Raw genomic sequence first — 25,275 nt, forward strand, 5'->3', positions numbered from 1 at the left:
CATAGTTGGGCAATATCCTGGTGAGGCTGGGGTCAGTGTAAAAAGCAAATCAAACAAAAGGAGAAAAAAAAAATTCTATCGACACTTCCGCCAAAATGCTAATAATATGTTGCTCATTGTAGAGCTGACAACAACTTGATTTGGGCTTCAATTTTCAGAAGGAAAGTTCTCCTAGTTTGTTTGAAATATGAATTGCTTTGGCTATGCTCATTCACTTTTAATTTGGACGCCTCCAGAGGTTTTTGTTCAAATAGAACAACATCAGTGAAGACAGACTAGACTATCGACAATGCAATAAATAACTATCCCACAAACAAGCCTTACTAGGAAAAGGTATTTGTTACTTATTATTATCAATTGTTTGTTAGCTGTCTTAACTGCTAGCTAGTCTGGTTGACACGCCTCTGCAACATCGCGTGGATATTGGGGACAGTGCCTCTGGATTGGCAGACTGGGGTGGTGGTACCCCTTTTTAAGAGGGTGTGTTCCAACTACAGGGGGATCACACACCTCAGCCTCCCTGGTAAGGTCTATTCAGGGATGCTGGAGAGGAGGGTCCATCGGGAATTCAAATCTCAGATTCAGGAGGAGCAGTGTGGTTTTCGTCCTGGCTGTGGAACAGTGGACCAGCTCTACACCCTCAGCAGGGTCCTTGAGGATGCATGGTAGTTCGCCCAACTAGTCTACATGCGTTTTGTGGACTTGGAGAAGGCGTTAGACCATGTCACTTGGGGAGTCCTGTGGGGGGGTGCTTCGGGAGTATGGGGTGACGAACCCCTGATATGGGCTGTTTGGTCCCTGTACGAACAGTGTCAGAGTTTGGTCCACGTAAATTGGACTCGTTTTCGGTGAGGGTTGGACTGCGCCAAGGGTGCCCTTTGTCACCGATTCTGTTGATAACTTTCATGGACAGAATTTCTAGGTGCAGCCGAGGCGTAGAGGGTGTCCAGTTTGGTGGCCTCAGTATTGCACCTTTGCTTTTTGCAGATGATGTGGTTCTGTTGGCGTCATCAAGCAGAGATCTCCAACTCTCACTGGAGCGGTTCGCAGCAGAGTTTAAAGTAGCTGGGATGAGAATCAGCACCTTCAAATCTGAGACCATGGTACTCAGTCAGAAAAGGGTGGAGTGCCCTCTCCAGGTCGGGGATGAGATCCTTCCCCAGGTGGAGGAGTTCAAATATCTTGGGGTCTTGTTCACGAGTGAGGGAAGAATGGAACGGGAGAGCAACAGGCAGATCGGTGCAGCGTCTGTAGTGATGCGTACTTTGTATCTGTCCGTTGTGGTGAAGAATGAGCTAAGCTGAAAGGCGAAGTTCTCGATTCACCGGTCGATCTACGTTCTTACCATCACCTGTGGTCACGAGCTGTGGGTTGTTACTGAAAGAACAAGATCCCAGATACAAGCGGCTGAAATGAGCTTCCTACGCAGGGTGTCCAGGAGATAGGGTGAGAAGCTCTGTCATCGGGGAGGGGCTCAGAGTAGAGCCGCTGCTACTGGGCATTGAGAGGAGCCAGATGAGGTGGCTCGGGCATCTGTGCCTTCAGGGCGCCTCCCTAGTGAGGTGTTCCAGGCACGTCCGAGGAGACCTTGGGGACGACCCAGGATACGCTGGCGAGACTACGTCTCTCGGCTTGCCTGGGAAACGCCTCGGAATCCCCTCGGAAAAGGTGAAGGAAGTGGCTGGGGAGAGGGAAGTCTGGGTGTCCCTGCTAAAGCTACTGTCCCCGCGACCCAACCTTGTATAAACGGAAGAAAATTGATGGATGGATGTTCTGTTAGCATCATCGGTGCTTTTTCAGGATATGCAAGTATTTTGCAAACAGATTTTAGGCATACACCCTCTCAAAAAAAGGAAATAAGAAATCAGAGTGAATGTGACAGAATCTCCTATTGTAAAAGATGAAAAAAAAGATTTTAAAAACTAATTGAGTTGGAACATTTAAAGAAGAGTTTTTGGGGTACTCTAGGGAGAAAAAAATTTAACAGTGGCTCACCCGTGTAATCCTCCTTTACTTGGCAAAATGGTTACTAGGCAACGCAAAATATGAATAGGCAGGGACCATCCTGAGAACAGGGCCATCTTGAATGGACAATACACACACACACGCACTCACACACACACACACACACACACACACACACACACACGGTTTGGCTGAGCTGTGATAAAGCTGCTGTGACCATCTGACATCTCAACACTGGCCAGATCAACTGGCTGCGATACCTGCTGTGTGCATGTGTGCGTGAGTGTTTGTGTGTCGCAGCAGTAACAACATGCAATAGTGGGCCAATTCTCAGTTTATACACCCTAGTCTTGATACCAGGATTACATTATGAAGCGCCTTGCTATGGGTTGAGTCACATAAATTGGAGACAAACCTACAGTACAGCTCCATGTGTCCTCCCCTTCCCAAACACTCCACACAATCTGCCAAATATGAGTTTTCAACTTTTCCCCTCAAAACAAAAGGGGGAAAAAAAACATAATATCCTCACTTCTGTGTACTTCAAAGCACTGTCAGGAAAACAGCGAGATTGGGTTTAAGGGGGTGCTTCTGAAAGCGAGTGGGTGAAGAATATGCAGGGTTGTTTGGGTTGCCGTGATTTTGCAGAAAACTTCAGAGTTGCATTTGAATTGGATGCTAATGTATTTTGCGTGAAGTGAAAGTGAACGCTACAAAAATTAGGAGTTATATTGGAACTGATGCTATTTAGTTATGCATTCTACACACAGCCCTTTGTAAGAGAGAGAGAGAGAGAGTGTGTGTGTGTGTTACCTGGGATACAGCCCAACTCCAATCGCTTGCAGCTCTTCGTCACTTATGGTGAAACAATTACACGTCACCTGAAGAACAAAAACAGGGTGAACATAGGAGATAAGAACAGCTAAAAAGAATGAGCTAAATTGCTTCAGGGAACCAAAATATACTCTTCATCCGTAAGGTTTTCGTCCAGGATATCCCTGTACTTGGCCACATTCATCTTTCCTTCGATGGCACTGAGAAAGGCTCTGGCACGCCCGCGACCCTTGTGAGGATAAGCGGAATGGAAGATGAATGTATGTATGAAAGTTCTATCTTGGTCTCATCAGACCAGAAAATCTTATTTCTCACCATCTTGGAGTCCTTCAGGTGTTTTTTTTTTTTTTTTTTTTTTTAGCAAAGTCCATGAGGGGTTTCATGTCTCTTGCACTGAGGAGAGGCTTCCGTCGGGCCACTTTGCCATAAAGCCCCAACTGGTGGAGGGCTGCAGTGATGATTGACTTTCTAGAACTTTCTCCCATCTCCCGACTGCATCTCTGGAGCTCAGCCACAGTGATCTTTGGGTTCTTCTTCACCTCTGTCACCAAGGCTCTTCTCCCCCAATTTCTCAGTTTGGCCAGACGGCCAGCTCTAGAAACGATTCTGGTCGTCCCAAACGTCTTCCATTTCAGGATTATGGAGGCCACTGTGCTCTTAGGAACCTTAAGTGCAGCAGAATTTTTTTGTAACCTTGGCCAGATCTGTGCATTGCCACAATTCTGTTTCTGAGCTCTTCAGGCAGTTCCTTTGACCTCATGATTCTCATTTGCTCTGACATGCACTGTGAGCTGTAAGGTCTTATATAGACAGGTGTGTGGCTTTCCTAATCAAGTCCAATCAGTATAATCAAACACAGCTGGACTCCAATGAAGGTGTACAACCATCTCAAGGATGATCCGAAGAAATGGACAGCACCCGAGTTAAATATATGAGTGTCACAGCAAAGGGTCTGAATACTTATGGCTGTGTGATATTTCAGTTTCTCTTTTTTAATAAATCTGCCAAAATTTCAACAATTGCTTTTTTCTGTCAATATGGGGTGCTGTGTGTACATTAAATAGGAAAAAAATTAAATGATTTTAGCAAATGGCTGCAATATAATAAAGAGTGAACATTTTAAGGGGCTCTGAATACTTTCCGTAACCACTGTATACACACACACACACATATATATATATATATATATACACACACACACACACACACACAGCGGCTGAAATAGGTATTTAACACGTCACGATCTTTCTCACTAAATATATATCCAAAGGTGCTATTGACGTGAAGATTTCACCAGACGTTTGGAACAACCCAAGTAACCCACACATACAAAGAAAGTAGAACAAATAAGATCAGAAATTAAGTTGTGTGTAATAATGTGAAATGCCATAGGGGAAAAGTATTGAACACACCAACTGGTATTTATTTAATACTTTGGACAAAAGCCTTTGTTTGCGATGAGTTTTAAAACGCCTCCTGTATGGAGAAACCCGTCGCTGAGACAGAGACTGTGATGACTTGATAAATAACTGGAATATTTCAAGGTATTGCCATGGCGATTGACGAGCTGTACCGGTGCACACCTGTGGCTTCTCCTCTGCCATTGTATTCAGTTGTGCGGGGTACTAACATGATGTCAAATAGAAGAGGTTTATGGTTAAAAAGTACCTCGTAGCTCGCAAAATGTAACTTCACGACTGAAAAATTATTTGATGTTAAAAACAGGGATGCTCGTCCGCTCAACTCTCAACCAGGAGGACAATGTTTGATTCCAGGGCTGGTCCGCATGGGATTTTTTAATTTTTATTTATTTATTTTTTTAAACACGAAATTATTTGGAGCAACTTACGGTTGGTTATATGAGGGGGCTTCAGCCCTAACATGGGCCTGAAAACGCCACTGCTGAACACCATACCTACAGTGAAGCATGGTGTTGGCAGCATCATACTTTGCGGTGTTTTTTCTTCAGATGGAACTGGGGCCTTAGACAAGGTGGATGGAATTATGAACAGTTCGAAAACAGCAGTCAGTTTCAGCAAAAAAAAAACAAAAAAAAAACTTCAGGCTTCTTTGAGGAAGAAAAAAATTTCAGCAAAAGCCCCTTAGAACTGTTGAAATCTGTTTGGGGTTAATCAGAGACACTTGGTTGCAGGTGTGTGCTGACTCCCATTTTATGAGTATAAATGTGATTGGTTAATTCTGAACACTGCTCATCCCAGTTATGAGAGGATGTGCACACTTGCGCAACCACATTATTTTACTTGTTTATTTTTACTTCTTCTGAAAAGTTGAAAAATTGAGTTGTACATTATAGGTCACATTAATGGTGAACATCTTTTTGAATTTATCTTGGTCAAATTTTTAATATCACAAACCTTGCATTTGATCATGGCTGTGTAGACTTTTTATATCCACTGTACTTGAAGTAACCAAACTCACATTATCAAAGGTAGAGCCGTTTATTGTTGTTACATTTTACGCAAGTTAAAGCTATGAAAATTTTACTTAAAATATTATAAATATTATAATATTAATACAGGTTTAATGGAGGTAACATTAGCTGCTAAACGGACAAAGGCTAAAGCCCCGTCCGTTTCAACCAAGCAGAATGTTTTGCACTATTTTTCACAATTCCATTGTGACAGTTATGATATTTTAGGACACACTACTGTAGAGTTTTGTACCTAAAGGTGGATATACACAGACTGTAGTCCATTGATTGGACTGGATTTTCATGCAACAAGTAAGGAATATTAATACATATGACCTTTTTTTTCTAAACCGTGTCTACTTTTTGTAATAAACAGGACAAAATATAGGATAGCTTCAATTTCTTCTCCTTCATTTACAGTGTCATGTTGCTCAACCTTGTGGAATTCATCGAAAAGCTTCACTGAGACTGATGGACTTTGCCATTCCAGAGCTAAACTGAACTGCATTGTGCTGCTTAGTGAAAAAATGGCTCTCTTTAAGTGTGCTTACAAGGATACTAACGCTGCACTGGACCCTAAATTTTAATTTAAGGTCTCTCCTAACGTATTTGATGTACCTTTAGCTACTGTAAATAAAGCATCCATTGCCGCTAACCTAAAGCATTCTGATGGTTTAGCCTGTTTGTTCCAATCAGATGAATTGTTCAAAAGGTTTTGCACAGTGGAGAATGAGAGGATCAAAATCATGTTGATGTTTTGGAGCCATATATGGGTGTGGGTTTGGGTGGTGCGAAGCGATATGAGAGTCGTCTCATATCGGGGCGCTTTGCTCGCTTCTGTCATGTCAGTTCAAAGAAATCGCAAGTGGATGGTTTATGTCTTTAATGGGGCTGGAATTGGGAAGTAGACCTACTTCCTGTCAATCTGGCAAACACTACAAAGGCCATTGGATACAATCAGCGGTTGTGTGTGCGTGTGTGAGTGCTCTACTAATGCTCTGATAAAGTATTTATGATTTAATCATTGCTTTCGCTTTTCTCCATAAACAGCGAAGCGAATCATCAAGTCATCCTTCTTGTACGCTGTTTTTTGTGTGCCTTCATAAGTCACAACAAAGCATCTATTTTATTTGTTTTAATTATCTTTAATGTCTTGTTCTGTCTCTGCTACCAGTTATGTTAGCTTCCTGTCACTCTATTTGGGCCACAGTTCCAAAATAAGCACATTCAAAGTAAAAAAATAAATAAAAAATTATCTATAAATAACACTGAATTCTGCTTTTATTTCTTGAAATAGTTGTCGTTCAGTTTCTCTTTGTGAACATCACTGGAACATATTTAGGACAATAAAAATGGCTGCATATTTACAAAAGCGAGACTTTAGTGTATCTCATTAGTTCAGCGAGCAACAAATTATTATTATTTTTTTTGCACTGTCATTTGCATTGTGTAGTTTTTTTTGGCAAGACATATTCCTAAAGAAGGATCAGCTTCAACAAGGGACTCACACACATCCAAAGCAGTAAGACTCAAAGTGTCACCATGCAGGCTGTCACTTATTAAATTTAGTGTTTTGCCTGTTTAATCACTTACTACAAACAGTGGTTAAATTGTTTTGATGTTCACAAATGTGTTCAGAGAGTGATGAAAATCTCCTTCACATTGAAGCTTGTTACTGAAATGCAGTAATGTGAGAAGATGCAAACACCTACAGTACATTAAACATCTACTATTTATGAGTCCATATACAAAGATATAAGCAAACTGTGCATGCATGAAGAAGGACTACTACTCAACGTCACTTGGTCTGGGGCATATGCAACAGCACACAAGATTGCCCCGTCTTGCTCTCCAGTGACTCATTTCCATGTTAATACTGAATCATCTCAAAGTACAAATAGGAAAAGAAAACGGTCATGTTTTTGTCAAATTGGTACATTACCAGTGTATTAACTCACAGCCATACTGTATATACACACACACAGTACAAATGTGTACCCCTACGAACAGTGCATCACTCAAAACTATTAGCATTCATGTTTCAGCCCATATACAGTATGTGTACTGTATGTTAAGGGACAACATGGATGCATTAAAAGCTTTTCAACCAAGTGTGTTGTTAATTGAGTTAACATGATCCCACATAATCACCTCCAAAAGGTCACATTATGAATATCATTATCAAGGCTGTGTGAGATTTTGCAGTATTCTACAAATGCACCTTCCCATCTCTCTCAACAAATTAAAAGTACTGGCACAAAAAAAATATTTTTATTGTTGAGTTTTAGTTAAAAGGTAATGTCCTCAAATTAGCTAAAAATAACAGCAATAAAGAGATCATAAAATAGACCAAAGACTGAAGAACAATAGAAGCAGGTATTTTGAAAACTGTTATTCTATGCGGTTTGTCCTTTTGCCACTTAAAGCAGACGTTTTAGTGTTTTTATCTTTTATATTGAGATATACAGAAATGCATAAATATATACTGTAGCTACACTCTCACCTCACTATATTAGGAAACAAAGAGGATGTGAAGAATAATTTACAATTCTAACTCATTTAAATGTGATATTCAGACTTAATTCCACTTCATTACCAGGCTCTTTTATTTTATAGTTAAAAAAATAAATTCATGAATCTAACAATCCCGTTCCTGAGACATCACTTTATCATGGTGGAGGCGTTTGTGTGTCCCAGTGATCCGAGGAGCTAAGTTGTCTGGGGCGTTATGCCCCTGGCAGGGTCACCCAGGGCAAAGAGGTCCTCGATGAGGGACTGGACCAAGCACGGCTCAAATGACCCCCTATGACAAGTAAAATATATATATTTTTTTTAAAGCGGAGGAAAACGGATGGATGGAAAATCTACCAACACAGTATAAACAATTACACGTTGTAATATTTAATGTATAATACCACAACATATTGTTTCTGTCCCTTAAAAATAAAGTATGGTTTGTTTTTGTGATTTTTTTCCCCCTTTTAGTCAGAAACAAAAAAGAAAAGAAAAAACTTGGTGATGCATTTGGTACTTTAAATTGGAAAATGACAACATATTTTTATATATTTTATTTTATTTATATATTTTAAAGACCATTGGGTTGGGATAGACATTTTGATTCTGAAGTTGAGGAAACAATTGTTTTTGAAAAACCTTGTGTATGTGTGTAAAGCCTTGGGCAGTCTGGGGAAAGATACAAATCAGAGGTATGAGGTATGACTGAAGATAATGTAACTGCTTCAAGAGCAATATTATTTTTAAGGTAATCTTATTGTTCTGCATGACAACAGCAGTGTTGTCTCAATCAAAAGCTCTTTCATTAAATCTGAAGGCTGCACTCAAGTCTCTGACATCGTCAACATGCATCTATCGCCTGGAGTGAGCATCAATACAATCACATCACGACTAAACATACAGAACATATCGAGGCTCAGTGTTTGATTGGTTTATGGCTGATATATGAAGTCCAAACACTATTCCCTATTCCCACTTCCAATATCGAAGATTTACAAAGGAGGCTGAAACCTGGAAGAATGGCTTCAGGCAATACTGTAGCTGAAAATTCGAAGTCCCTCCAGGTATGTTTGAGGAAGTTAAAAATATTCAGCTTTTTAATTATTATTCTCCTTAGTCTACCCTTATTATGCATGCTATTTCAATGTTTTACGTAGTTAATAATTAAACAACATATAATTCAAACTCTTCGTCTATTTTACCTGGCTTTTTTAATACTGTAATTTCGCAAACTAACTCATCACTGGCTCCACAGCATGTCAACTAGCATATGGTTTAGCTGATTGGCTATAATTGTGCCGGCACATCTGGTTAGCACATCTGCCTCAAAGTTCTGGGGACCGGGGTTCAAATCCCGGCCCCGTCTGTGTGGAGTTTGCATGTTCTCCCCGTGCCTGGGTGGGTTTTCTCCGGGCACTCCGGTTTCCTCCCACATCCCAAAAACATGCATGGTAGGTTAATTGACCACTCAAAATTGCCCGTAGGTGTGACTGTGAGTGCGAATGGTTGTTTGTTTCTATGTGCCCTGCGATTGGGTGGCGACCGGTTCAGGATGTACCCCGCCTCCCGCCCAAAGATAGCTGGGATAGGCTCTGGCGGCCCGCACCCCTAGTGAAGATAAGCGGTAAAGGAAATGGATGGATGGATTGATGGATGGCTATAATTGTTTAGTGTTTTTGTCCCAGGGAAACAAATGAATCAAATATTTGCTATTCAAAACTATCAAAGTATAAAATGTAAAAAAATTTTTAAAAAAACAAAAAAAATGTACTTCTTTTTGATTAACTGATCTTAATACGTTATACTGTACTCTTAATGCGTTTTTAAATACAGCGGCGTGAAGTATTTGATATCTGTACATGTGTTTATATGAGAAAAACAAAGACAGATTGTCCATTGAAAATATTTATTTGTGCAAGTACAAACAGATAAAAAGCTGGGGTTAATTTCCTTGTCTTGCACAATACATAGATAAAAGGTTTTTCCAGTATTTTGAGGTCAACTTTGGGGGTGCGCATTATATACACGAGAAATTACAGTATATGTGGTGTTCAGGCAAAGTTCCAGCAATTGCATATCTGTTCCGAATTAAGTGTGGATCTGTTTTGGAGGCTGTGATCAAGCAGTAATCGTTGCCTCACAGTTTTGCCTGCATCCTAGGTTGAATAAGGAGCTAATATTCATTTTTTAATCCATCTTTAGATCTCTGACTTTAGCAACAAAGTCCATTGAGTTTTGGACATGGAGTGGTTGAATTAGTCAATTAATTGTATGATTAATATCATTAAGATTTTCTTATCTTCAGATACTTCATCCTTAAAGATACGTGACCTAATTGGCCAAACTACACAAAAATATATTTTGTATAGCCGAGTTGTGTGTTCACCATGCACGCATATATGCGCACACACGCGCGCGCTAATCCTGAGGGTTGTAAAACTACAATTATCTCCCACTCTGTGGTGACCTTTAGGTTACAGCTCAAATGCTTCATCCAATTATCTGTGTGTATATCCAGTGTGTGTGTGCTGGGCCATGTTTAAATAAGCAGACATTACAACCCCACTAACGAGAGCCTGCAAATTTATATTTGACCTACGTGTTCCTGTAAAGGGATTTGGCCACAATGGTGCTTTTATGACAAGGACAGTGTTTAACCAATAGTCATCACAGCACTGATGCCTAAAAACATTTGAGTGTGTATTATTTGTTGCACAAGACTCAAGGGAATGTGAATTGTCCGTGTTTTGATGATCATTTCCTGTCAATAGATATGCTGGTTAACGAATTAAAGCTCGGCTTGCTTCGTGCTTTCCATTGACCGTCTTTTAGGAGTTAATACCGTCTTCCGATATCTAATAGGTTAACTTGTTTGCTTCACTTAATGCGTGTGTTGGATGCATACACTGTTCTCTTTCTGTTTTGTCTGACGATATCCTTAAGTCATCAAATGGATGCACTCAATGCGGCGGCACCCTGTGATTAGCCGATCTCTAATTTGATAGACGGAATTTACCACGCTAGCTTCCTGTCAATCAAGAGATAGGGATGCCCTCATTCATCTATGATCTGCTTTATTTGAAATGACCCAATGGATATGACCCAAAAAAAAAAAACAATTTAAAAAAATAAATAAATAAATAAATCATAAAAAAAATACGAACATGGTGCTGCATGATAAAGACATGAAAACTAGTGACTGAGACCAAAACCTCATTACCAACCTGTCAAATGGGGTAATGAATTAAGTGAGAAGGGCATATTTCTATGGCCTTTTACGCAGTTAATTTGCAAGCAGTGGATTTTGCCTACCATCTGCACTGGCTTCACTTTTTAGACCTTTGTTTGTCATGGAATTTGTGAACCCCATTCACACTGGACTGAACGCAAAACAGAAGGCGGCATTCATTAAAATCACCAAGGCAGTGGTATGTTGGGGATTTTTCTATTGAGTTGCGCTTTACTTGAAATGGGGGGGGGGGGGAAGAGGGAAATAGTGTATGTAAAGTTATTGTGATTTTCCTTCAGTGAAACGTGTGTTTCTCCATCTCAATTGCAAAGTACTGTTACAAAGTCATGTTACTATCAGTCAATGAGAGCACTTTTTAAATGCAAAACATATAAGTTGATTGATTTTTGTCAAACAAGGTTTATGGTTTTAGCATTTAAGGTTGGTATAGTGGAAAAACAAACTTGCATACATAGTTTTGGACTGTCTCACTCATAAACTGACACTCACCTATCCCAGGGTGTCCTTCACACAAGAGAGACTCCCAGATGAACAGCTATCATTAGCGTAGAGACATGCAATTTAGAGAATTAGCTTAAGAGTGACTAGTGTGAATACAAATAACAAATGATATCTCAAAAGACTAAATGATACCTGAGCACACCGTAGTCCTGACAAAGCCCACATTCTAGTTTAAAAACAATAAATGTGCATAAATTTAGACCTTACAAAAGCAGTATCTTCACTTGTCAACACAGTGTGTTTGAATGTTTGCGAGTTACGCTCAATGGGATCTTGAGATACTATTATAGCAAATGCGTAAATATGAATGGCCACCATTTCTAAATGCATATCAATACCCTTTAAATATCATATTCATCATATTCAATGATCATATTCACAGTGGTTGTGGTTTAACATAGTACGATCTTTTAGTAATAAGGATGCTTTGGGGGACTGTGCACTACAAACAATGTGTGTGATAAAATGGAGTCTGATGCAATGGAAGTACTCTCATCCATCTCTTTAAGTACTCAACTATATGCACAAAAATTTTCACAATGGAAAACATTGATCCGAGAGTTACATTCAAGCAAGGACAACTGTAACATGTTTCCCCTGGATATTACCACAAATACAATGATTGACTGCCTTCAAGGTTAATAAAATTATGTGTTTTTCAATTTTACTTCACTTTACTGTTGCGCAACTAAGTAAATAAGCAACCGTGCATTATTCATCAGTCCGCAATGCGAGTTTGGTTCTATGGTGATGCTATCCTATTCAAAATTCATGTTACTCAATAATTCATTTATCTATTCAAACTTGGCTTATTAAACTCCGCAGAACGAATGCAACAAATAGAACTAAGCTCTCACTGATTGTTACCGTGGGAGGGACACACACTCACACGTACACACACACACATACACACATTCATTAGTGGAAAGTCACAGATGATATTTTTGTCACAGGAACAAATGGTGAGCCCTGTGGGCTGAGAGGGGATTGGTTAGAGAGAGAAAACAGATGCGGGTCATGATGAACGGAAATGGATCAAGAGTGAAGGAGAAGAAAGTGATGGCTAAACCACACAGTGTGTGTCAATGATGTAGAGGCGTGGGGAACAAGCTCTGATCTGAATGAACGAATCAAAACAGGCACCATTGAACATTTGTCCTGTGCTCATCAAATTTGTAAAGTGCTTGACGTTTTCACAACAATAGAAATGAGAAGCTAACAGTTAGCACCAACTTATGCCTCACCTGCTAAAAATCTAAATAACTGTTTCTGAACCTGGGCTAGTTACCAATATGCTTGAAAGTTGTATAAATCGACCCGAAAAGGAAATATTCAGAAACTGTTTTGCTGTATTGTCTAAGACTCATACACATTTAAACTGGAGCAACCTGTTGCTTGCAAGCCGTTTGTTGGCTACCTGTGAACAGAGGTGAAGAGATTACCTGTTAAATAATTGTACACAAGAGTACTATTACTTTAGAATATTATGACTCAAGTAAAGGTAAAAAGTACAGTTTAGGAGTATAGTTTGATTATGTGGGATCATGTGAGTAAGTAGACACCAGCGGTGAGGGATGCCGTTAAGCTGAAGGATCGGTACCGGCTAGCCAAGTGGAATGCGGCTTTGGAGGTCGCTGAGGCAAAAAACCCGGGCGTGGGAGGAGTTCGGTGAGGCAATGGAAAACGACTTCCGGACGGCTACTCCAGTAGGCGGCATAGTGGTTAGCACATCTACCTCACAGTTCTGAGGACCCGGGTTCAAATCCGGCCTCTGCGTGGGTTTTCTCTGGGTACTCCGGTTTCCTCCACATCCCAAAAAAAAAAACTCTAAATTACCCGTCGGTGTGAATGTGAGTCCAAATGATTGTTTGTTTATAAGTGCCCTGGGATTGGCTGGGAACCAGTTCAGGGTGTACCCTGCCTCTCGCCTGCAGTTAACTGGGATAGGCTCCAGCATACCCGCGACCTTAGTGAGGATAAGCAGTTCGGAAAATGAATGAACTACTCCAGTACTGAGTAACTAACTGGTGAGTGAATGATTTATTTTCCAAATAGCACATGAACAGCACTGATTCCACCACATTTGCCAGCGTTGGTCATTATTACTAAACACAGTGAGTTCTTCCAACTTACCGTTAAGTCTTTATCTTTAATGCAGTACATACATTGCAGATTGCTTTTCTCCCTGCTCCTTTTGAATGTGCACAAACCTTTCTACAGCGAGGAACTCCAACGGTGATGATTGTGTGGGGCAATTTACATTCATGTGCTTTGGTTGACCTGCTGGTTTTATTCCACGGAGAATTACATTTTGCAAACGCAGACAGAGACAACCTCTTGTATGTTTCTCAAGTTCCAAGTGGAGTGCTTGTAATACCAACATTTTTAGGAAGACAAAAAAGACAGGGCAGGACATAGCTGTTCGTTTCCGTTGTGCACCCATCCATTTTCTATATCGCTTATCCTCACTCGAGTTGTAGCTCTGCAGCACTGCAAAGACTGAGTGCGGTCATGTGACTGCCTGGCTCCATTTGATTGGTGAAATGAAGTCAAATGTCACTAATAATTACGTTGAACTGGTGAAATAGAGTTAATGTGACAAGTAGATCAAATTACAAGTAGCGACCAGAATGTACTGTAGCCCAATGTAACAGAGTAAAAGCAGCTGATGTTCTTTCCAAAAATACGTAACAAGTATGTTGACTTAAAACTACTCTGACAAGTCATTCAAAATACTTAAGTAAATGTAATGGGATGAATGTAGCTCGTTAATACACACCTCAACCCGTGAATTATAAATTTTTTATAAATATTTAATATTTGTAAAAAGGGGTTATTACTGTGTACAGTAAGGCCAGACTTCCACATGCTACTTCACTGGCATGATTCAACAATGTTTACGTAGTATGGAGAACCCTGTGATGGAAGCACAAGTCTGATCAGGGTTCATAGATCCATATTGCATTATGGTGAATATTAATGAACGAGACCACTTAGTGGAAGGTTTGCTGAATTTATTCTCTTTTCATTTTTTACACCGCTACCAGACTGAGACAATTCAGACATAACATACTGAAATAAGCATTCGGGGCAGTAACATTGCTTTCAAAACAACTATGATGGGAGAAAAAAAAAACACAACCCCCGTAGATGAATGGATTTACAATCAAAAGTTGCCTTCACATATTTTTGGGACCGATTTTGATTGGTGCAGGATTTTTTGTCAGCTCACCTGTGACCCTAAAGAGGACAAGTACTACAGGAAATAGACTGATGTATGGCCAACTTTTGGCATTTCATTTTCTCCTTTCGACATTCCCCCGCACTCATCCCACCTGATGTGTTTTCTTATGGGGGGTGGGGGAGGTCAAGAAAAAATACATTCTAGTGTAGGTCAGAGTATTCGATTTACTGTCCTCAAATATGGAGATGTTAGTTCCACTTCCTGCAGATTGGAGTTTGATATGCAGCCCACAAACACAAACTCTATTCTGTTCATTATTCCATAGGGATTTAAAGAAGGAAGGTACATTTTGTATTTTATTTAAAAACAAATACACTCCAGTTCACCATGCCACTGCTCCTACATAAATACTGAAAACAGATTTTAGCTGTCCATATTCTGAAGATATTTATTATAGAGGTGACAAACTAAAGCAAGGGTAAAAGAAAAAAAGGAAGATGACTAAAAGGCCTTGCTTCAGGCTGGTGTATACCAGCAGCTGGAACTATGGCTCACTAATACACAGACACACAAATACAGACACCTGCAGGGAGGGCTTAGACTCTTTGCTGGCAGTGGTTAGAAGAATAATCCTTCAGTCTCACCATCAGAGTCACAGCCTCAATCCTCTTCTGGAAAATAAAGACTGTATGTCTCTCTCACCATCTCCTGTTTTTCCCAACATAATGCCACTGCTTCTCATGTGGTACAGCTCCCAATGCAGAACTCCTAGCAATAAAATAAGAAGAAAACAGCCCACACAGGAGCAACTGGTGAGTGTGTGTGTGTGTGTGTGTGTGTGTGTGTGTGTGTGTGTGTGTGTGTATGCTGTAGGTTGGACATCATCCTAGAAGATCCCTTACTTTCCTGCTCAGTGGAGCTCACATACACCAGCTGTACAATTGCTGGGGCAGGTTAATCCCGTCATCACCAGGAATGCTGGGTAAGTGCCCATGAATGTGTCTACAGTATCCAAGCATGCTCCAGTTTGCCCAGATGGATTGTAATTCATGTAAATGTTTTTTTCCAGGCCACCTTAGGAACTGTTGATCTTACTTGCTGAAACAAGAATGAGGAACAGGCAAAAAGAATGAGAGGAAAAATGATGGGTAAAGAGGAAAGAAATATCAAAGTAATTTTGTTTAAAAAAGGGACGAAAAAGTCCTTAAAACTAAAACTATGTACGTGCATGTGCATGTATCCTTACTGGGTTATTGATTCATAGTTCCCCTTAAGGAGTAGGATATTAATGTTGACCTCTAAAGAGAAGGAATCAGGGTGGAACAACAAAAAAGCAAGGTAGACACATTCTAGATAGAGATGGGCATTTGACTAAATTTGTGAAAAATTTGCGGTCAATTAATCGACTGTTATTTTCTTTGTAATATAATTTTAATATGTTCTTGAAGGTTGTTAACTTCTGTTTTCAGGTATTAACATTAATCAGGATAATGCTGTTTGGTGGAGTCCATGGGGAAAGTCTGCATGTACCGCAACTTCCCAATGGTGAAGTGATTGCTGTTCTTGTTCATTGAATTAGCTGGCTAACGCAAGAAACGATGTTGGCAGTTTTCCCACTTCACATTGGTGGCTCAGCTCTCAACGCCTTGTTTGAGGCGGTCAGTTTTCTACTCCATAAAAGTACAGTGGGAAACTGCCAAAACCACGCTGCATTGACTGCATCAGTCCGAACGAGACATGCTAACAAATAAAAATGCTAAAGATTTACAGTCTTCTGTTTTCACTTCCTGTTAAGAAAAAGGCCTTTTATTTTGGGCAGCTGAAGACATACCTGTACTAATTAGCATCTTGATATGCCACACGTGATGTGGATTGATTATTTTGCCAAAGGAGAAGTGCTCATTAACATAGATTTAAACAGATTTTTTTAACAATATTTGAGAGAAATAGGCCTTTTGTGTACATAGAAAAAGTCAGATCTTTGAGTTAATCTCATGATAAATGGGAGCAGAAGGCAAATGTGCGGAACTTAGTTTTGTTCAGTGTACAGTACATGGCGATGACGAATATGCTTGCCCAATTAGCAACCGCCAATGGTTTATATCATCCATATCGTATTAGTTCGTCATACTTGGACCTGGTACTCCCTGGTTTTGCCACTGGAAAAGCATCAATAGCAAATAGAGCCTAACTGCACTCATCTTCCTCATTCTCTCGTGTTCACCTCCAGCTCTACTCTTCATCAGGTCATTGCGGATTCCTTTAGAGAGGTGGAGCCCTTCAATAAGCACTCTGCGGCGCATGATGAAAGGATGAAGAGGAGGAGGGTGGCGGGACTGAGGGCCTTGGGGGATGGGCGTGGTGAGCGCAAATTGTGATGTGGAATAAACGATCACACAGTAATCTGTGGGATGTCAGATAACTGGCTGAGTGCGGGTAACCACCCACACAGACTTGCAAAGAGGGCTTTTAAATTTACATCCATGGTTCAAAATATGATTTAATGAGGTTCAGTTGGGTCTATTTTTTTTTTTTTATATTCCTTTTGAACTTGAGTTATGATCTTTTCCCATCACAGATGACCTTGATTGACGTGACATTTTATCATCTACATTCACTGGCCACTTCATTAGTTTGAGGCACACAAATATTGAGATGTGACTGATTACGACAGCTGTGTCACAAATTTGGCTTTTGCAAGATAATCTGCTTTAATCTGTATTATTATAAACATTATTATTATTATTATTAAGAGACATTTATGTACATTCATGTATAGAGGCATACCTAATTAAGTATCTGGTATGCACCTCGTTTATGGAGAGAAGTTAGTAAACAAATTATTTCAAATTGTTACTGTATTATTCACTCCCAGCTCTTCTTCTTCTTCCTCAGTTTATGGGCACCCGTCACAAAGTCAACTCTGGCAGAAATAGTATGCTCCTTCACTTGTGAAGCTAGGAGATGCCCTTGATTTGCAAGGACGACACAACAGAACTATGTGTGTATGTGTGTTAATGTGCATGCTATGAAAAACTAGTACATAACACACATAGTAGCACCTGCCTCTCCATCTGTCATGCAGCTCACGTGCAGTCACTCCATCTCAGTCTGATCATTATTATGAGGTTCAAAATTAGTTCACCAGTGGCCTACGGCTGATGACATTTACACTACAGATCATGCACTTGAATAGTCACAACCAACTGATGCACACCAACACACTGGCTGGAGGCAGGGAGACTGACCATTGATCTACTCTATCCCTTCTTTAATCAGCGTGAGAGTGAGCAAAGGCACATTAGTGCATGCAGAAATGTGGCCATTGCTGAATAAGATCAAAATGTTGGCCTTATTTAGGGTCATGTACTGTGCATTCCTACATAAGAATGTTCTTTCGAATCTAACCCAATCACAGTAGGGAACACGGCAAATCCAACATTACACTGCATTTCAAATTATTATGCAAATTATATTTAAGTGTCTTAAGGATTCCATTTTTGGTTCAACTGAAATTAATCTCAGACATTTAAAAATTACTTTGCCGGGTGAACGCAAAAAAAGGAACAACTACCAAAGGAGAATGTTCCACATTATTGGGCAGACCACCTTTTTCAAACAATATGGGAAAGAAAAAGGATCTCTCTGCTGCTGAAAACAGATATTTCACAAAAACCTACTGCTAAGTTTCAAAGATTTGTGGCTGATTCAGAGCACACATGGGTTTGTGCAGATAAAGGCACAATGAGGAAGGTTTCTGCCAGACAAATACCTCGGAATAAAAGAGCAGCTGCTAGAATGCCGTCAGAAAGCAGCAAACAGGTATTTAAAGCTGGCAGTGCCTCTGGAGTTGGTGGACGGCTACCATGTCCCAACAAGGCTGCGACATCAGCAAGGAGGCGCCAGAGTGATATTTTGGGCCAGAATCAGTGAGAGAGAGAGAGCTGGTCAGCCCATTCAGGGTCGCTGAATGTGACTGAAGTACCGCTGAAAAATATGTGGAGTTTTTGACTGACCAATTTCTTCCAAAAGAAAGAACCATGCTTTCTCGATCAAAATCATCTTCAACCATGACAATGCACCATCTCATGCTGCAAGGAATACCTCTGCATCAAATGTAGCAAATAAAGAGGATTCTGATTCTGATTAGCTGCTATGGGCATAAAAGGAGAGAAACTCATGGTGTGGCCCACCTTCCTCCCCTGACCTCATCCCCATTGACAACCTTTGAAGCATCCGCAAGCAAAAGTTCTATGAGGGTGGAAAGCAGTTCACATCCAAAACAACACCTCTGGAAGGCTGTTCTGAATTCTTGCAAAGAATTTACAGTAAAAACTCTCCTAAAACTCTGAAGCTCAATGGATGCAAGAATTGTGAAGTTGCTAGCAAATAAGGGGTCCCACGTTAAAATGTAACTTTACCTGTTAAGATGTCTTTGATTGAAATAGCTTTGGATTTCAGTAAATTACCTCCTAATGCTGCAAATTCAAGAAGTTGTCCAAATGTGTCTGCTGCAAATCAGATGGCAAATAACGGGACATTTAATAACCATTGTCAGTTCTTACCTATATAATGTTTTGTGCATAATAACCTTTTTGTGTGTGCGGAAAGAAATACCGTTATCATTGTTTAATAACATTAAAATTATACTTTAACGGTAATGAATTGAAAATTATTCTGTCATTTGCATCAACAATATTAAAAAAATCTGCGAAAAAACTCATTTGCATAATAATTTGGAATGCGGTATATTTAGCATGAGAAAAGTTGGCAGCAATATATAGGCTCTATACGCCTATTCACATTATCTCATGGCCATCAAGGGAATCCCATATTGTCAACTATTCTGTCTGAATGATGTTTTGACACTTTTCCATTGCTAAGTATCGGCTACACCAGGGGTGAGCAAACTTTTTGGCTCAGGGGCCACATTGACTTTTAAAATTTGACAGGCGGGCCAAGCCAGAACCAGATCCTTACATATCAAAAATAAAAAATAAAATAAAATAAAAAGGCATTGTAGTGTTAATACTTAGATTTACTATTAATGGGAACAGTGTTGTTTTGTAGATCACCTTTTTTTTTTGCCAGTGCATCAAAGTCTGGTGTTAGTTTTGTTATGGCAATTCTCAGAACACAGCTGAGGTGTCCATCACTCAGCTGGGATTTGTAGGATGTTTTGTTGGTGTTCATCACACTAAAAGCCGGTTCACACACATGTAGAGCCAAACACCGCCAGCATCTTCTGGATTTTTGGAAATTTGTCCACGCTTTATGAAGCATAAAACTCATTCAGTTTGAGAGGTGAACTCCTCTTTTAAGACAGTATCACATTGGAGACCAATCAGTTCCATCTGCAGCTCCTGTGGGGCTGTGTCAGGGTCTTGTGTGACTGAATCTTGGATGGCAGTTTGTCAGATAAAGGTGTTTTGCTGAGCCTGCAAGCTTGATTTAAACCACTGAGCCGTAGCCCTCAGTTCCTGCGTTGATTGGCTGTTAGCATAATCAGCATGCTTGGTAGAAAAGTGACGACTGATGTTATAAAATCGCAATGGTTTCTCAACAAATTAGACATACAGCCTTTGACCGAACTTCAGTGAAAAAGTTTTAAAAACCCAGCACTCACTGTCGAATTTTCTTTTCTTTGGCCCACTCATGGTTGAAGAAGGGTCCAGAGTAGTAGCAGAGGAAAAACGAAACAGCCAAAGTCAAGTCAATTTATCACTGTACGTACTGCACTACCTGGTGGAACCACTGGGCATTGCAGGACAACCTGGTGGAACCACTGGGCATTACAGCACAACCTGGTGGAACCACTCGGTATTACAGCACAACATGGTGGAACCACTCGGCATTATAGCACAACCTGGTGGAACCGCTCGGCATTACAGGACAAGGTCAAATGAATGCAGTCATGATTTTGATATGATTTGGCCGATTCTGTACCAATCTTTGGCAGGCCAGATTGAAATGATCAATGGGCCGGATGTGGCCCACGGGCCGTAGTTTGCCCACCTCTGGGCTACACTCTAATCTCCTCGCCTCTTTTTTCCCCCCCACACTTAATATCACTAGAAACAGCAAAAGCTACACAACATTGAATACATGTGTCAAGCAAGACAATCTGAAAAACTAGCCACTGACCAAAGGTGTGTGATGACTAATGGGGCATGCAGGAAGAAACATTCATAATCATTAAAAAATAAAAAAACAACAACAGAACATCTTAACGGAGATACATTAACATTGCTTCACAAAACCGATTTCCACTGAAGCAGCAGTTGTTTATTAAAGCATCTCAAGGGGGATTATCTCGCTCCCTCTCACACAAACACACTGCAGACTCAGGGGCTTCGCAGCAGGAGTCAATTAAAAGAGCTCCCTGTTGTAATTACACTATGTTAGAAATCCTGACCCACAGAGATAGTGGTATTAGTGTGTTTGTCCTTCCTCTTGTCATCTTCCCTAACTATGGTTGCAGTGCACCCTTCTCAATAAATATATATACACACATATATTATTCATCACAGAAATGGTGAAGAGGAAAATGCATTTTCTTTTAGTGGCCAACACACATCCGTGCACACGGATACACACAAAAAGGTTATACACTCCTCTCCATCCATCTGTGCAATAATCCATTCATCTCTTGCACTATCTTGTCCTGCTGCTTTGGTTCGGAAGAAGTGCTGACGATATCAAGTGCCGCTGCAAGGTTGGATCAATACAAAGGGGAAGGACAAGATCTTATATATACACAGTATACCTATACACTAACAGTTAAAGTAGTATTAAGAGAAAACTGGTGGAAATAAATTATAGGAAGAATGTAGGAGATTTTTACTTGTCTTACAGACCTCCAGTTATCTCTTCTTCATTTCCTTTCGGCTTGTCCCGTTAGGGGTCGCCATAGCGTGTCATCCTTTTCCATGTAAGCCTATCTCTTGCATCCTCCTCTCTAACACAAACTGCCCTCATGTCTTCCCTCACGAGATCTATCAACCTTCACTTTGGTCTTTGGTCTTTGGTTTAGCTCTCTTGCCTGGCAGATCCATCCTCATCACCCTTCGACCAATATACTCACGCTCTCTCCTCTGGACGTGTCCAAACCATCGAAGTCTGCTCTCTCTAACTTTGTCTCCAAAACATCAAACCTTGCCTGTCCCTCTGATGAGCTCATTTATGATTTTATCCAACCTGGTCACTCTGAGAGCGAACCTCAACATCTTCATTTCCGCCACCTCCAGCTCTGCTTCCTGTTGTCTCTTCAGTGCCACTGTCTCTAATCTGTATATCATGGATGGCCTCACCAGTGTTTTATAATCTTTGCCCTTCATCCGAGCAGAGACTCTTTTGGACCAGTGTCTTCACTTCCTTACCACACTCACCATTGCTCTGGACTGTTGACACAAAGTATTTAAAGTCCTCCACCCTTGCCAGCTCTCTTCTCCATGTAGCCTCACTCTTCCCCCTCCACCCCTCTCATTCATGCACATATATTGTCTTACTTCAGCTAATCTTCATTCCTCTCCTTTCCAGTGCATTCCTCCATCTTTCTAATTGTTCCTCCACCTGCTCCCTGCTTTCACTACAGATCACAATGTCATCTGCAAACATCATGGTCCACGGGGATTCCAGTCTAACCTCATCTGTCAGCCTATCCATCACCACTGCAAACAGGAAAGGGCTCAGGTCTGATACCTGATGCAGTCCCACCTCCACCTTAAACTCCTATGTCACACCTACAGCATACCTCCCCACTGTTCTGCTGCCCTCATACATGTCCTGTATTATTCTAACATACTTCTCTGCCACTCCAGACTTCCGCATGCAGTACCACAGTTCCTCTCTGGGTACTATGTCATAGGGTTTCTCTAGATCCACAAAGACACAATGTAGCTCATTCTGACCTTCTCTGGACTTTTCCATCAACATCCTCAAGGCAAATAATGCATCTGCGGTACTCTTTCTAGGCATGAAACCATACTGTTGCTTGCAAATAATCATTTCTGTCCTGAATCTAGCCTCCACTACTGTTTCCCCTAACTTTGTGTGGCTCATCAACTGTATTCCTCTATAGTTCCCACAGCTCTGCACATCACCCTTGTTCTTAAAAATGGGCACCAGCACACTTTTCCTCCATTCCTCAGGCATCTTCTCACCCGCTAGAATTCTGTTTCTGGTCAAAAACTCCACAGCCACCTCTCCGAGATGCTTCCATACCTCCACAGGAATGTCATCAGGAGCAACTGCCGTTCCATTTTTCATCCTCTTTAATGCCTTTCTAACTTCCCCCTTACTAATCATTGCCACTTCCTGGTCCATCACACTTGCCTCTTCTACTCTCCCTTCTCTCTCATTTTCCTCATTCATCAACTCCTCAAAGTATTCTTTCCATCTATCCAACACACGACTGGCACCAGTCAACACATTTCAATCTCTATATTTAATCACAGTAACCAACTGCACATCCTTCCCATCTCTATCCCTCTGTCTGGGCAACCTGTATAGATCCTATGCTGTCTAGTCACACTCTCCCCTACCACTACCTTACAGTCAGTAACCTCCTTCAGATTACATCGTCTACACAAGATGTAATCCACCTGTGTGCTTCTACCTCCGCTCTTGTAGGTCAACCTATGTTCCTGCCTCTTCTGGAAAAAAGTGTTCACAACAGCCATTTCCATCCTTTTTACAAAGTCTACCACCATCTGTCCCTCCAAGTTCCTTTCCTGGATCCCGTACCCATTACATCTTCATCATCCCTGTTTCCTTCACCAACATGTCCATTACAATCTGCACCAATCACGACTCTCTCTCTGTCTGGGATGCTCAGAACTACTTTGTCTAGCTCATTCCAGAATTTCTCTTTCACCTCTAGGTCACCGCCTACCTGTGGGACGTAGCCGCTAATCACATTATAAATAACACCCTCAATTTCAAGTTTCAGCCTCATCACTCGATTTGATACTCTTTTCACCTCCAAGATATTCTTAGCTAACTCTTCTTTTAAAATAACCCCTACTCAATTTCTCTTCCCATCTACACCTTAGTAAAATAATTTAAACCTTGCCCCTAAACTTCTAGCCTTACTGCCTTTCCACCTGGTCTCCTGGACACACAATATATCAACCTTTCTCCTAATCATCATGTCAACCAACTCCCAAAATTTTCCTGGCATAGTCCCAACATTCAAAGTCCCCACATTCAATTCAAGGCTCTGTGCATTTCTCTTCTCTTTCTGCCTAAGAACCCGCTTTCCACCTCTCCTTCGTCTTTGACCCACAGTAGCTGAATTAGTTATCTTTTTATCTTCTATCTCTGCATCACTAATTGATCAGGCAAGAAAGACAAATAATCTGGTTGCACTTGTCAGTGGATAAGGGGAGATGAGCCAAATTTGAATTCAAACAACATTTATCAGATCTTCCGTTTGACCTTTATCTGGTGAGTTGAACTGTATGGTCTCCGAAATCTTTCGTATTATGACACAAATTTAAAAATCCACGCGGAGTATTGAAAATATCTCGTCTACTCATTGGAATAAGATACTACATGTGTACTTAGGGGAGGAAGTGAGCCATTAGGATGAAAAATTTCTTGACGTTAAAGAAAGTAGCTAATCTGAAGCTTCTTCACTACAAATTCATTCAAGTATATAACAATGAATGGGCTCCATTTAGTATGATTCAACGACAAAAGCTCCATATAGAGCTACCCAAAGAGCAGCTAGTTGGCTAGTTATTCTATACAGTATACTGTACATAAGAGAACATAGAGACAGCTGGCCTGGCCTTAACTCAACATTAAAATAAACCCAATTAGCAGCACATCTATAAGCATCCAAATGAATGTCTAATAAATTGGGCGCAAAATGTCTTTGTCATCACACTGAGGTTGCCAGGCCATCTGCCAGGAAAAAAAAGGTAGACACATTCCAAACAAAAACTTGCTGTATATGCGCTTTGATTTTTGTGCTAATCAAACAAATGAGACAAAATCTGACTAATTCGTTAGAGTTATAGCTCTTGGTCTGAGGATGGAATTCCATTTGGATGGAGTCGGCGGGCTTGTTGGTTGGAATCTGGCTAAGTAGTAGCTTGTGTTGCCAAACTGGGTGCCTGCCACAGCAGGAACATGCAAATGGGAATTAATCAAACGGTTAAGCGATGATTAAAATAAAGAACAGTCATTGTTGGCATTGTGTATGTAATAAAAAGAATAACAAAAATACCAAACTGTAACTAATACATTTTCTTCCGTGATGCTGGTTGACTTTAAAGTTGTTCTCATTACAAAACAATTTGTCTCATGACAAATAATATAAATTGAATGACTATATTCAAGCCTCATACTGTTGCCAACATTAAACTATACAGGCAGTATTACGTCTTAACATACTGCACCTAACTGTCAAGTAGGAGAAGTTCAACAATGTAAAAATTTAAATAAATCAAACTTAAACAAAAGTAAACTAAGATTGACAAACATAAAGGAGAGGGAACATGAAGGTGTTTGCATAACGATAACCAAATGCTAATTTATAGCTATCAATGGAATCAATAAGTGCTGTGTAGTGTACTGTATATGTATGGC

At 40.5% G+C, this 25,275-nt stretch overlaps 1 protein-coding gene across 3 annotated transcripts in view; it reads right to left on the reverse strand.

The window, feature by feature from the left end:
- Positions 1 to 25,275, reverse strand: part of smyd3 (SET and MYND domain containing 3) — an 80,677-nt gene that overhangs the window by 25,994 nt on the left and 29,408 nt on the right. For all 3 annotated transcript variants that reach the window (XM_061667547.1, XM_061667539.1, XM_061667531.1), the window contains exon 6: positions 2,779 to 2,846. In XM_061667547.1, the coding sequence (XP_061523531.1) occupies positions 2,779 to 2,846 (68 nt within the window). The remainder of the gene's footprint in view (positions 1 to 2,778; positions 2,847 to 25,275) is intronic.

This window comes from Phycodurus eques, chromosome 2, assembly GCF_024500275.1.
Source record: "Phycodurus eques isolate BA_2022a chromosome 2, UOR_Pequ_1.1, whole genome shotgun sequence".
Classification (NCBI taxonomy): domain Eukaryota; kingdom Metazoa; phylum Chordata; class Actinopteri; order Syngnathiformes; family Syngnathidae; genus Phycodurus; species Phycodurus eques.